The 15379-nt window shown below is 37.8% G+C and overlaps 1 protein-coding gene across 1 annotated transcript in view; it reads right to left on the bottom strand.

The window, feature by feature from the left end:
- Positions 1-1209: 1209 nt before the first annotated feature.
- WDR64 (WD repeat domain 64) overlaps positions 1210-15379 on the bottom strand; it is a 136751-nt gene continuing 122581 nt past the window's right edge. Inside the window, exons 24-28 of the mRNA XM_047077344.1 lie at positions 12962-13150; positions 10817-10922; positions 7962-8042; positions 7016-7126; positions 1210-1363 (exon numbers count right to left, since the gene is read on the bottom strand). Of these exons, the coding sequence (XP_046933300.1) occupies positions 1280-1363; positions 7016-7126; positions 7962-8042; positions 10817-10922; positions 12962-13150 (571 nt within the window). The 3' untranslated portion in view covers positions 1210-1279. The remainder of the gene's footprint in view (positions 1364-7015; positions 7127-7961; positions 8043-10816; positions 10923-12961; positions 13151-15379) is intronic.

Below are 15379 nucleotides of genomic sequence, written 5' to 3'. Positions count from 1 at the left end.
GGGGGAGAGACAGAGAATGTGAGTGGGGGAGAGGGGCAGAAGGAGAGGGATTGAGAGAGAGAGAGAGAGAGAGAGTGAGAGAGAATCTCAAGTCGGCTCCATGCCCAACTCAGAGCCCAACATGGGGCTTGACCTCATGAACTGGGAAATCATAACCTGAGCTAAAATCAAGAAAAAGAAAATTAGTAGGAGAAATAATCACATTCCTACAAGCACCCAAAATTAGTACACGCCTCAAAATAAACATAGAAATGTATAAAGTTTATGTAAATAAAAAATTTCTTTATTTTTTCCAAAGTTGTTGGTATTTTAAGAAATGGAGCCCTTCAGAATGGAAAGGCAGAATCAAATCTTAAGAGACCACAGTTTTTTATTACCAAGTGGTATCATGCATATAACTGCTTTGGGTGCGTATAACCCTTGACATGGGAATGCTTTCATTACCCAGAGCTCTGAATCATTTCCCAAAGAGAAGTGAGGTCAGTGAATGTGCAGGCTTCAATTCTGATACCTTCCTCATGCCTTTGATTTATTTAAAATCTCTTGTATTGTTGATCATATTTAGATGCTTTCATACAAATACAAATACAAAAATACCAAAAAATGTAAAAATACATGCGTGCCCATTGGTAAAATTAATGATTTGGACACATTACCAAAATCAATTGGTAAAATAATTAATAAAAGATGAACCCAAGAAAGATCAGATAATTCTTTTTATCTGGACTCATTTCTAGACTAAATGTAAATAACTTCTAACTTTAAGAAACTCTAAACATTTTCTTCCACATGACATTTCCATAAATGAAGGAAATAAAGAGCTAGAGGCTTGATTTGCACATTTTTCTTTTTAATGTTTTTCTTTGTATAACACATAGGATGAAGCAAATTCTGATAATTCTGCTTATGAATTCGGATGAACAAGGGGGGATGCAAACAGCTGATCATTGATAACCATGTTATTTTCAATCTACTTATGCTATTGATTCTCTTTGTTTCCTTATGTGTCATGTTGCTGACAGTAAGCAAGAAACATTCCCTATTCATTAAGTGGATTTCCATCTATGAATGAAGTTGGCTAACTGTCTGCTTGCTGCTTCCTTGTTCAGATCTGAGGCCACCTGGGGTCCATGAGCAACCTTCTCCATTGAAGGATGGCCTGAGGATATAGATATGGATGGCAGTGTCTGGGGGACCCACACTTTCATCCTGAAATAAAGACTGGAGTATCATACATGTGAAGCTCAGGCCACCACAGTCACATCTGATTTTTCTCTCTTCATTTGTTGATGGCTGGGAAGAAGGAAGAAGCCAGATTTATTTGTGGGACGAAATTTCTTTTCAGACTTTTCTTCCGTTGACTCTGTGAAATAAAGGACATGTCAGTAAGTAACTGGCATTATATGATAAATACAATTTTTAGAGTCAAGTTGCACCACTAATTTATGTAGAGATTTTAATCCTCCTAGTAAGAAAGTATAGTTAGTTGCTTAACTATCCTGTATGCTTCCAGGGTAAAAATGTGTTAAGAACTGGAGGTGGGGGTGCCTGGGCGGTTCAGTCAGTTAAGTGTCAGACTTGATTTCAGCTCAGGTCATGATCTCATGGTGAGATCGAGCCCCGCGTTCTGCTCTGTACTGGGCGTGGAACCTGCTTAGGATTCTCTCTGTCTTCCTCTCTCTTTGCCCCTCCCCCACTGCTCAAGTGCGTGCCTGCATGCACACACTCTTTCTCTCTCTCTGAAAAACGAAACGAAACGAAACAAAACAAAACAGGAGGTGGGGTTCCAAAAGGGTATGGTGGAAAAGCAGAAGCTTTGGACTAACTACTTGACTGGGCAGTTATCCCATGCTGGGACTCAACTACCCAGTCTGCAAGGGTTTGATTAAAATACAGAAGCTTGCTATGTTGTTGTCAGGCATAAAGATATTGTATATGAATATCATCAGAGTCCATTGACTTATAGGAAAATAAAATCAAGTGATGATCCCACAAATGAGAAATGAAAATTAGTTTTGAATTAGATAGTTCTGGAAGACATACGTATAGAAAGTTAAACTCATTTGGTTTAAAAATTCAGAACAAGAAGTATCTAATTTTTGTCAGTAATATTCAGCTAATATTGACAGTACACATCAATTTGATTTTATGCTCTATTGTGGAGAATAAGAAAGAAAGAAGGAAGAAGGGAGAGGAAATACAGAGAGTTATAGCTAAAGAAAAAAACGGAGAGAGCCCCAAGGTAAAATTCAAGCACCTAAAGATCTCTCAGGCTTGAACGCTTACAGTCACCTGACCAGTCCTCTCTGAGACACAAGGTGGGAAACTTAGTTCCCCAGATCAATCCACTAACCAATTGGAGCAAATTCCCAAGCTGCACTGATTTTCTAATCTAATTTTCTATCATTATTCTCGCCCACTTCCTCCTGCTCTCTCCCTTCCTTCTTGATCTCATTCATTCTTTCATTCAGCAAATTTTGTGTGTGTGTTTGTGTGTGTGTGTGTGTGTGTGTGTGTGTGTGTGTGTGTGACTTGTGTGTCTGTTCTAAGCCCTGGAGATCCAACAGAGAATAAGCCAAAGTGCCTGCCTTCCTGGATCTTACATTCTAGTGGGGGAGAATCATTACAAATAAATCCAATTTTATGAAATGTGATAGCAGGTAGTGATTGGAGCTGTGAAGAAAAATAAACTAGGGTGAGGGCACAGAGAGTGATGGGAAGGGAGAGTCCTTCCTTGTTAATTACCTGCAGACTCTCATCTGGTTACTTAACCCGGAGACACCGAGCAGCTTCCTGACTGCCTGAATTACACTGCATTGTATTCAAGTGTCTGGGCTCTGAAGTCAACCTGCTGGATTTAGATCCCAGCTCTACTATTTACTTCTTTTGGGATCTTAAATAAATTATTTATCCTCTTGTGCTTCAGCGTTCTTGAATATCAAATGGGGATGATAATCATAACTCCCTCGTTGTTATAAAGATTCAGTGAAAGAGTGCATATAGAACCTACAGGTTTGTGCCTGGCATGCTAATTTAAACACGAATGTTAGCCATTATCACCAGCGGTAGCACTCGGTTATGGTTTATATCCCCTTTCACCTGGAATAAAATTGTGAGTGTTTTTCTGTTATTCTTTGAAAAGTTATAAAGTATGCTATTATATATATTTTTTCATTGTTTTAAGTAATGGATGAAACACAGTTGTACGAATAATCCAAAACTAACAGGTAGTCAAAAGAGTGTTTGTTTGGGGTTTTGTAATTCATATATTTTATGCCTATATTTGCATTCTTATATATCTTTCACTTAAACATTTTTCTATTATTGGCTATGCTTCCACAATTGTGTAAATGGATCACATATCACAAAGTTCATGTTCTCCCACTCTCTTCCACATTTAAATTGAAAAGGAGCTACAGTTGACCCTTGAGGATCCCCTCATCAAGTAGAAAATCCACGTATAACTTTTGACTCTCCCCATACTTAACTACTAACAGTCTACTGTGGACTGGAAGCCTCACCAGTAACATACACAGTGGATTAGCACATATACCATATTTTTATAATAAAGAAAGCTACAGAAAAGAAAATATGATTAAGAAAATCATCAGGAAGAGAAGGTATACTGTACTGTATATTTATTGAGAAAATCATCAGGAAGAGAAAATACTGCACTGTAATTATTGAAAACAATCAGCACAGAAATGGACCCTTGTAGTTCAAACCTGTGTTGTTCAAGTGTCCACTGTATAAAATTGGCTCTGATGTATGCTTTCCTGTGCTATGGTTAATATTTTGTAACTTGTTTAATTCTAAATGGATTTACAAGCTATTTAAAGACACTAATAATTGAAATCAGCATTTCTATTATTTAAAAATAATCAGTTGAAGAGATTAAGATACCTGTTTTTGGACTATTTGCTCAGAGAACTTTCTCTTCTCTTTACTGTGAGCTCTTTAATCTATGAATGGCTTCTTAGTGCCCAACACAGTGCAGGGCACATTAGTAGGTATTTCAAGATATTCTGTACATGTTTGTTTCACAAAACTGGAATTTGAACACAAAATTTTCTGAAGTAATGTTATGCCTAGCTTCTTGGAAGTGCTTTTCATGAAAATAGATATTTGATGGGTATTTATTAATTTGACCTCATCCACTATTTTCCCCACTTAAGCTGTATGTTTTTTTTTTTAATTGCAGACAATCAACATAGTGATCCTTTTTTTTTTTTTTAAATTTTTTTTTTCAACGTTTATTTATTTTTTGGGACAGAGAGAGACAGAGCATGAACGGGGGAGGGGCAGAGAGAGAGGGAGACACAGAATCGGAAGCAGGCTCCAGGCTCTGAGCCATCAGCCCAGAGCCTGACACGGGGCTCGAACTCACGGACCGCGAGATCGTGACCTGGCTGAAGTCAGATGCTTAACCGACTGCGCCACCCAGGCGCCCCAATTCTTTTTTTTTTTAAGTTTATTTATTTATTTATTTTGAGAGAGAGCAGAAGTGGGGTGGGGGTAGAGAGGGAAAGACAGAATCCCAAGCAGGCTCTGTACTCTCAGTGCAGAACCCAGTGAGGGGCTTGAACCCACAAACTGTGAGATCATGACCTGAGCCAAAGTTAAGAGTCAGATGCTTAACAGACTGAGTCACCCAGCTGCCCCCATGATTCTTTAATCTATACCAGTTTCCAGATTTCATTGTCATCTTGCTAAGTGCATAATTTTGTGGAAAGGACCTAATATTATTTTGGAAACAGATTTTAACCCCTGACTATACTTAACTCTTTTCTACATTAAACTAGAAAGGGAATTTTTACCTTTTCTATAAGCAAATGGAGATATCTACTCCTCTTACCCTTCTTGTATGGTTAATGATTTTTCAGAGTGAAAGAAAGCTTTATTCTCTTTATTAAGAGAAAATAAAGTTTTAGTATCTATTAAAACAGTAGATATATTAAAAATTCCTTTGCATTTGGAGAAATAATCTATCATATTTCATGATCGTTGACAAAATTAATCATAGTGGAATCAATTTCTGATGATCTAAGTGTAGATTATTCATTATGTAGATTAACCATGACTAATTTTTATTCCATTTTTGTCTTCCTCCTGGTATTTAAGACACATCTGGCCACCTTCTTTCTTCACTTAGTCTGTACTTAAGGAATGCAAAGTATATTTAATATCAGATGAGGCAAAACAAATAAGAATGGAAATACAAGCATAAAATATACAAATTATAAAACCCCAAACAAACACTCTTTTGCTTACCTGTTAGTTGTGGATCATTTGATACCACTGTGTTTCATCCACTACTTAAAACAATTAACAGTAAGTTATATTATTTTATAGAAAATGCTCTATTGCCAAAAATTCATATTCAAACAATTGGTAGAGTTGATGATTAACAGGAATCATTTGTGTACATAAGCTAACAAAATAATGGTCAAGATTTCTATATAATTAAATAAAGCAGCTTTTTGTTCTGGTGGTGGGAGTTATGATTTTTATCGTTTATTCCATTAGGCACAGACAGTATGAACCAGCTCTTTCTGTTTTTAGTCTGACATCATGAAATGAGGCTTACAAGAAGTACCATGTGTTAGATCCTCCTCTTAAGGTTTGATCCATTTTTTTAAGTTTATTTATTTTGAGAGACAGAGGGGGGCCAGAGAGAGAGAGGGAGAGAGAGGATCCCAAGCAGACTGTGCTATCCACCTCAGTGGGGGTCTCGAACTCACGAACCGTGAAATCAAAACCTGATCTGAAATCAAGAGTCAGGTGCTTAACCAACTGAGCCACCCAGGAGCCCCACATTTCATCTATTTTATTATAAAGATGAGACGAATGGCCACAGGTTAAGTTGAGCCAATACAAGCTTCCTGGAACTAGTAGAAGAGTGACCGCATTTGAATTTTCTAGGCTGTATGGCTTAATAGGATGAGCATGACATTTAGAGTCACAAGTAGAACTCAGCTTATCACTTATTTCTTATGTGATCTTTGGCAAGTCGCTTACCCTCTGGTTAGGCTCTACTTTTTCCCAGTTTTAAGGTGGGTATAACATTTTTCTTTGTAATTGTTGTGAAAATGAGGGGAATAATTTCGAAAAGTACTATGTAAACTGTAAGTCATTGAACGTTAGCTACGCCTATTAATACACAAAACAACTTCTTGCCGTGGCTGGTGAGACAGAGGCTTACTGATTTCATGGCTCCATCCTGTAGGTACCATAACATTCAGAAGCAAGGATGGTTATACAACCCTCAGAGATGTTATGTCATGTTACCTAGCTTTTTTTTTAACTTTATGTGATTTTCTTTTTTTTTTAAATATGAAATTTATTGTCAAATTCGTTTCCATACAGATTCCCTCCTCAATGCCCATCACCTACTTTCCCCTCCCTCCCACCCCCCACCAACCCTCAGTTTATTCTCAGTTTTTAAGAGTCTCTTATGGTTTGCCTCCTTCCCTCTCTGTAACTTTTTTTTTTCCCCCTTCTCCTCCCCCATGGTCTTCTGTTAAGTTTCTCAGCCTCCACATAAGAGTGAAAACATATGGTATCTGTCTTTTTCTGTATGACTTATTTCACTTAGCATAACACTCTCCAGTTCCATCCACATTGCTACAAAAGGCCATATTTCATTCTTTCTCATTACCAAGTAGTATTCCATTATATATATATATATATATATATATATATATATATATATAAACCACAACTTCTTTATCCATTCATCAATTGATACTAGCTTTTAAAACTAGGCAGTGAATCTAAGTCTTGAATTAGCTCTGGAAAAATTTCATTTGTCAGGTTCAGAGGTCCTGTTTAATTTTTCCTCTCTGTCCAGCAAATTCATGATTTCCATCTCACAGAGCTAAAACACATGCATCCTGGAATATTCATGATAACAATATGGACTGAGAAAATCTTAGGCCCATAATGTCCTTGGGAACAAAGAAATAATTAACAGGACACACAGAAAAGGAATACACTAGGAATTCTAAGTACTAACCTTATCATGAGTGTGACCTCCCTTCTTTTTTCCTGGAATGATGTCAGAAGATTCCCTTCGTGCTTCTGAACCAATGAGTGGAAGAAATCTTAGGCTAGTGGGGCTTGGTACCTAGAAGCCATAAGTAAAGATTTAGTGAGACATATTTAAGGTGATTACACCTGTAATGTGAATTCACGGGGGTGGAGAATAGGGAAAGGTTCAACTGCTTTAAAATATACCCCTCCTTCCCAGATGCCCACTATGACTTCTTGACACTTCATCCTTAGCATTATCTGTAGCTTAAGTGTTTGACCCTATTACAGGGAACATGTTCTTGGGAAGGAGAAATAACATTTTATGAAATAATAAGTTAAGGTTAAGTTGAAGTATTTCTTCTTCAGTTTATTATTCTTGGTTTAATTAGTTGTTTAATTTAACAGAGGTTAGCTCTAGTGGAGACTGGAAGAGAATGAGTAAGGAGGAGAAAATTCTGGGCAGAGGATGAATTCTGGGCCAACGGACAGCACAGGCAAAGTCACAGAAGAGGGAAGAGTGGTGATGCTTAAGGAATGGCAAGTAATTTGGCACAGCTGGAGTAGAAGGTACATGGGAGAATGTGGTAGAAAATGAGATCATACAGTTCAGGCAGATACCAGATTATGAAAGGTTTGTATGCCAGGCTAAAGGTATTTGGATTTTATCCTGTAGGCGATGAAGAGCCAGGTTAAAATCTGAAATAGTTTCCTATAGTGTTGTTTAACGTGAAATGGCAGAGGCAAATGGTCAAGACCATGGACACCTAGAACTAGAGACTTCTTTGGGATCAGATGCAGCACGCTCATAGAAGCATCAGTCTGCTTGGTTATGTGATTTTCTTCAACCTTGTTGGGTAGCCCAAGGTCGGGAATGAGACATCAGATTCCTTGTTTTCTAACTACTCTAGTTCTAGAAGCCTCCAACTTACCCTATATATAGGAAGAGAGCCGAAAACAATCCCTGCCTCTCTGTTTTCCATCAGGAATCCTTCTAAGGCACGTCTTCGAATCTGCAAAACACAGGAAGTGGATGTTTAGTGATGTGGGCACATTCTATCAGTGGCAAAATTCCTGGGTTTAAATCCTGACTCTGATGCTTATTAGCTGAATGATCTTGGGCAAGTTCTTTCCCTGTTGACTATTTATGAGGATCAAATGAAATAACACAGATAGTGTGCTACTCAAATGTAAGATTTACTATCATTGTATTATTATTACTGATAATGATATGTCAAAAAGAAGTGAATGAATACACTTTATATAATTGAGAAAGAAAAGGAATAGGCAAAACAAGATTCTGGAAGAATTCAGAGATTCCTAAGAAAAGGGTGTTTTAATTCAACTTTAGCATTAACGTTTTATTATTTTACCAATGAATTGAGAAGATAAAGTTGAGCTAAGGGGTAGACAATCCTTGGGGCATTTGATTGTTTCAAGGCCTTTTAAACTTTGCTAAAGATTTCCCCAAAATGTATTTAATATTGCAGTTAAATTATTTAAAACATTATTTCTTATCTTCAAATTGGAAGAGAATATTAAAAGGACATACCAATCTTTATTTTTAGGTTGTACTATTTCAATCCTATTCAACAAAATTGAGTTATATGCTATGCATAAGTTTTTGGCCATAAAGAGCTTAGGACTCAGTGGTGAGTGGGAAGTAAAGAAGAGTACACAAAAAAATACTGATTCATTGGAGAACATGGTAAATGAATACGCTATAAAACACAAAGCAGGGGAGATCAGGGTTGTTGGAGAATGTAGAATTAACATTTACTGAGAATCTGTGATGTAACTGTATGCATCTTCACATCTAATCCTCACCACAACACTTTGAAGGGTTTGCAGATGAATAAAGAGATAAAATTATTTAAGATTAAACCTAAGTCTGTCCCACTCCCCATCCTGTCCTTCTCCTCCTTGTCACCCTGCCCTCTGGGAGCAGCTGAGTTCCATTTGGACAGAAAGGCAGGACTTATGAAAACTATTTAATTTGGAAAATATTAAGTATTTATCAAATTATGAAGTTGATAATGTGAAAGAATAATGACATAATGAACATCCATGGACCCACTGCTCTGTTTTATGTATTGAAACAATACCCTCAACTTTGAGGTTCTGAGTCCTTTTCATCTGCCTTTAAAATGTAATGACTGTCCTGAACTTTGTGCTTTTAATTATCTTGCTTTCGTTTATATAGTTTTACTTTATGTAAATTTTTGCCCAAACAATATTTTATTTAGTTTGGCTTCTTCTTGATTTTTATATAAATGAAATAATTATGTACATATTCTTAAGCAAAACTTTTCCCATTTAATAGCATGTGTCAAACAATTATTCATATACATGAGTGTTGTTTTGGTCCATTTATATTCACTCTTCTGTAGTATTCCAATTTATAGATATGCCATAATTATGTTCCGATTATAATGTCTGTGAGCATTTAGGCTGCTTTCAGGTTTTTCTATTACAAACAGTACTGCTCTGAACATTCTTGTGCCTGCCTCCTAACCATGTGTTTAAGGGTTTCCCAAAGATATATATCTAGGATACTATAACTATTTTCAACTTTACTAGATAACGCCATATTGTTTTCCAAAGTGGTTCTACCAATTTACACTATTTCTGCCAGCAGATTAGTGTTCTGATTGTGCCAAATGCACACTGACCCTTGATATTGTCAGACTCTCTGACATTTGCCAATCTGCTGGGTGTAAAATATATCTCATAATATTATTGATGTGAATTTCCATGTTTACTAATGAACATCTCATCATGTGCTTATTGGCAATTTTTTTTTCCTTCTGTGATGTATCTATTCAAGTATTTGACCATTTTTTTAATTGGACTGTCTTTTTTTTCTTATTGATTTTTTTAGGAGTTCCTTTTCTATTCTGAATACTAATCTTTTGTCAATTACAAAGGTGGGGTGGACTTGACAGAGAAAGGTCACAGATGTGGTACGGACAGCTCAGGCGAACTGGGGCAGAAGGCAGGAATGCTCAGGAAATAACAATTAGCCTGATCTGTAGAGGGTGGGGCAAGGTAGGTTAGTAACAGGAGGTAAGTTTAAAAAGGTTAAGTTTGGCTTATTGTGTTGAAGATCTTGAAGAAATTGATTTCAATTAATACCACACCTTAGCCTAAAGACTCATGCTATATCCACTTTTTACAAATATTGCAAATAGAATGAATAGCAGGACCCATTTCTCTCCTAATTCTGCACTGAAGAAAAGTGTGTCAGTCTGTGGTAGGCAGAATCATGGCAACCAAAGATGTCCACATCCTATTTCCCCCACCCCCAACCTATGGTTTCACTGCCTTACTTGGCAAAAGGAACTTTGCAGATGTGATTTAGGTCAGGAACCTTGAGGTGGATTATACAGGTGGGTCCAATCTAATCCCAGGCATCCTTAAAAACAGAGAACCTTTCCCATAGGGTCACAGACATGTGACCACAGGAAGATGGTCAGGGAAAAGCAATATGTCTGGCTTTGAAGATGAAGGAGGAGGGCCCCCAACTAAAGCATTGAGATTCTCCCCTACAGCCTTTATAAAAGGAACATAGCTCTGGCAACACTTTAATTTTAGACCAGTGAGAACCAGGACAGGCTTCTGACATATAGAACTATAAGATAATGAATTTATATTGTTTAAGCCACCAAGTTGGTAGTAATTTGTAACAGCAATAATAGAAAACTAATATACCAGAGAGATCTAAATTCAGGAAAACAAAAGCAAAGTGCTTTATCTTTTTTTGTTCACTTGTTTGTTTTAAGGCTACCTTGGGAGAAGAAAGAGACTTGAAAAACTTAAAATCATGATCCACTTCAAAGGCCTTGGGAGGTGTACGTTTGAAAAGCAACGACATTGAGCTCATTTTTTTCCATCTGTGTAAAAAGATACAAGAAAAACTGTTCAGCACATACCCACACCTTTTATTCTCTGCCTACTACACATGTATCTATTAAATCCTTCTTTCTCTGGGTCCCAAATTCTCTGGCTTTCATGGCACCAGTCCTAATGCTGCTACCTCTGCACTTAACTAGTCATTCTTTATTTGTTCACTCAAATACCTTTTAAGTGACTATTGTGTGCTAAGCACTAAGCTAAGAACTGGGTATATAAAGATGTATAAAACATGGTCTTAATCCTCAAGGAACTCACAGAGCTAGTGAAGGAGATGCATATTACCAAATTAGAATATACTATTTTGAGTACTAAGATAAATGGATGTTCAAGGCTCAGCAATTACCCATTGATCAACTGTGTGTGGGGAACTTTACCACAACCTGATGAGTCTTGACTCTACTACACCACCTCTCATGTTTTGGCATGATCTCTTCTCTGGAGCTCTTGCTGGACAGTCAAGGCAAGGCTTGAACCCTTCAGTGGAGTCTTGGCAGTCACGTGGAACCCTTGTCGATTCTTCTAAAATTGCTGCTGTGTGGCTTGTGACACTTTGCTTCAATTTCTGTTTCTTCTACTAACTGTTGGACTAGATGATGGCATGCAATCTCTCCAGCTTTGGCGCACTTACGATTTCCCTAAAGGGCTTTATTTTAGACAATCCCTTCTGCTTCTTCCCATTTTTGACTCATCTGGTCAGTTCCCCCTGTTCTGGTCTGCTCTATATTACCAGTCCAGGGAGGACCCCCATGCTTTGCTGATGTTGAGCCCAGTTAAGCTCCAATCACTTCCATAATGACAAAGATCCAACCACATCAAAACCAGGACTGAATGTTACAAAAGCACAAAACACCTTTTGCCAACACTCTGTTCCCTACTAGGGAACTGTCCTCTTTTTCTAAGCCTTTAAGCAGTGCTCAGGTGTCCTTGAGACACAAGCATACCCATGAATCAAACTCTTGTCTAATGTTAGAGCTATCTGACTTCCTTACAAAGCAATATATACTATCATCACCTCACATCTCCTATTTATTTCTCAAGCACTAGCATGTGATTGTTACCCACCACTCCACTGACATTACCCTCTCCAAGGTCATCAGCTGAAATAATGCCAATCGTGTGTTTACTTTTCTGTTGTCCTATGTGACTTCACCGCCACGTTCTACAAATGTGTCCTCACTACCACTTGTCATCATACCATGTGCATGTGGTTTTCTTTTCAACAACCAGACAGGTCTATCTCAATGCTCATTAAATATCTTCACTTGGATGTCCCACAAACATCTAGACTTACACTTGTCCAAAACCAAATGCACTATCCTTTTCTTCAGACTTGTTTTTTCTCTTCTGTATTCTGTCACTATGATTTCTGTAAAGCTTAAAATCCTTCTGTTGGTCCGTTACAAAACCCATTGCGATTTGGCATCTATAAAATTTTCTTGCTTTATCTCCCACCACGTCGTCCTTACTTGCTCACTGGACCCCCCAGTCTTGAAAAACTACATCATAGTCTTTCATTATTTAGGGCTTTTACTTACCCATGATTTAAGTAAACATAGAAGATCAAAGTTGCCTCTTTGGTCTTGTTTGGTTACATCCCATTTACCCCTTGGTGATTATCTTGAGAATGACATTTTCCTAGAAGTACTATTATACTGAATTGTAGCTTTTTGTTTACATATTTTTCCCCTCCACTGGATTGCAATGTTATTGAAAAGTCCTGGACTTTTCACCTTTGAATTCTCCATGTCCAGCACAGTGTCACATTCTTGGGGTGCCTGGGTGGCTCAGTCGGTTAAGTGTCTGACTCTTGGTTTCAGCTCAGGTCATGACCTCACGGTTTGTGAGTTCGAGCCCCACATTGGGCTTTGTGTTGATGGCACTGAGCCTGCTTGAGATTCTCTCTCTCATTTCTTTGCCCCTTTCCTGCTTGTGCTCTTTCTTAAAATAAATAAATAAACTTAAAAAAATAGAGTTTAATTCTTGTCTGCTCATCTAAAGAAAAACCCAATGGTCTTACTTTTGCCGGTCAAATACCAGAGGATATTCATATTTTTGCGTCTTCTCTGTGAATTTGTTTTCTTCTTTTATTTCTATGGGATATTCATTAACATCACATGGCAAAATGAAATCATTTGTTGGTGATATTTCAAACATTCTTCGCTGTCCAAAATATCCACAGTAATGACCATTGAGGGCATGCCAGACCCTGAGGAAAGGCAAAAGTAGGGAGAAGAAAGTAACTGGAATTCAGTGAAAGTTATTGTTTATTAGATCATTTATATGGGTTTTTACTGGTCCATCAGAGATTTTAAGCTTGATTCAAGGACTATTCCTGTTAAATACATGGAACCGATCATAGCATAAGCATTTTTATCCATTAGAATTCTAATCAACAACAATTTTGGGAAATGTTGATTTGAATCTGTACTTATGATGGCCATTCATTAAAATCAGAAAACAAGGAATGGATATTTCCCAGAATAACACTGTTCATTCATTGTGATCAGATCCTGTTTTGGCTGACAGTATGCTAGTTGAATTAGGCCTTACAGTGTGCTATATCTTAGTTGTCTACCTCTGCATCAGCATCAGTAGAGCTGGTGGGAGGAGTTTCCTAAGGATGCTTTTACTATTAACAAAATCCTCTCAACCTCCATCCATAACTCCTACTGTTATGGAAAAACCATACTATTTTTCACAACTGAGTTATAAAATAAGGTGACAAAAGAAGTGTTTTTTTTATCCATATACATAGTTTTACCATCAGGTCACTCTGTGAGATCCCTCTAAGCAGCCCACTTGATTTAAAGTCCTATAGAATATCCTTAGCAGGAGTGTGTGCCCTGCATCTTAAGGAAAGATAAAACAGTATGTGGAAGATCTTGCTTTTATATCTTGACTTCAACCTCAGAGTAACAAATGATGGAAGCAGTCATCATGGCCCATGAGGAGGACACACTAAATGAGGTAAGAGTAAATTCCACCAAGTTCAAGTGGTTTCCCAGGTCACGGGGGCAGGCATTGAGGAGAGGACAGAGGAGAGGTATCTAGCCAGGACTCCTCACACCTAATAGCATCCTAAGAATGTAACATGAGCATTTTACATCCCTTACATATTCTAACTCTCCCACATTGCCTTGCCAGAGCCTTCACCAAAGTGAAATGGACCAGTCCTTCCAGCACAGAAGTTAGAGGGTAAGGACTACCTTTAGGACAACTCCAAACTCACTCTATTCTAGGTCATGACTGAAGCAGCTTCTGATCTTGTTTTGTGACATTTCCTGCTGCATGTGGAATTCTTCCAGATGACTGATCCCACCTCTCAGCCTGATTTCCTGGGTCTTAGATAAATATCTTAGCCCTGTCTATCCTCTGTCTGAAAGCTAAGTCTTTATTACACTTTTTCCTATTATAATATCACAATCTTTTTGATAACAAAGATTTAGAATGTTAAAATTCCCTACCCCTTTGGAAAGTGGCAGCCAGTGTTTGCAAAAGGACATAGCTTAGTTATAAAGGGAAGTGTATCTGAGATAGTTATTCATAGAGCTACTTTTTCTGAATTGAGTATCTAGGGAGATCTCCACTTGAAGGAATCATATAAAAGAAATTTCTGAGCAGGGAATGCTCATAACAACAGAAGTGTGTGCACATGTGACATGTGGTTCACGTGCACACTTGCGTTTGTGTGTGCATGCCTGTGTGTATTACAATCCCCAATTAGCACTTCTGCTGACAGGTAGCTGAAAATAAACCGGAACAGAGACCCAAGGGACAGAGTTGTGAAAAACATCTGTAATAATTAAATGTCATGTTTTTAATTTTTCCTATAAATAAAATAACACATTCCCTTTCTGGCGGAGGAAGAGCTGTTAAACCCCAGTTAGGACCTTGCCCCCTTCCAGACTCACCTTTCACTCAACATTTCTAATAATTTACTTTCACCCTTCCATATTTAAAGTATTTTTCTCTTTTAGTGCCTCCTTTCTCTCTCTTTTTTCTTAAGTGCCTCCTCTCTTAATGAATGGTACCATCGTTCACTGAGTGGTATATGGCAGGAGGTAGGCTTGACATCTTCTGCTTACCTTCCCTTTCAGTTAAAGTTTATGTCTCCTGGATTTTATCTCCTGGACAGTTCTCAGATCCGGACTATCTGCTTCCAGCACTGTTGCCACTGCCCTAGTCCAGGCACCTGCACTCAGCATAGACTTCCAACTGGTCTCTTTGCTCCCACCTTGCTGCTCTGAAATCCATTCCCTACACGTTATTTTTTTAAAAAATGTAAATCAGATTATGTTAGTCCTTCACTTAAAATCCTTTGGAGGCTATTTCCTTCAAGGTGAAGATTCAAATCAGCCCCAGGCTCGCACAGGGTCTTTTACCCAATGTAAAATATTCCTTCCTTTTTGCCTTCACTATGTTTAAACTCTCCAGC

This window comes from Lynx rufus, unplaced genomic scaffold, assembly GCF_022079265.1.
Source record: "Lynx rufus isolate CCGP_SWC_20201006 ecotype Redwood Valley unplaced genomic scaffold, mLynRuf1.p SCAF_15, whole genome shotgun sequence".
NCBI classification, from domain to species: Eukaryota; Metazoa; Chordata; class Mammalia; order Carnivora; family Felidae; genus Lynx; species Lynx rufus.
The sequence above is the reverse complement of the archived record's forward strand: the minus strand, read 5'-3'. Positions and strand labels throughout refer to the sequence as shown.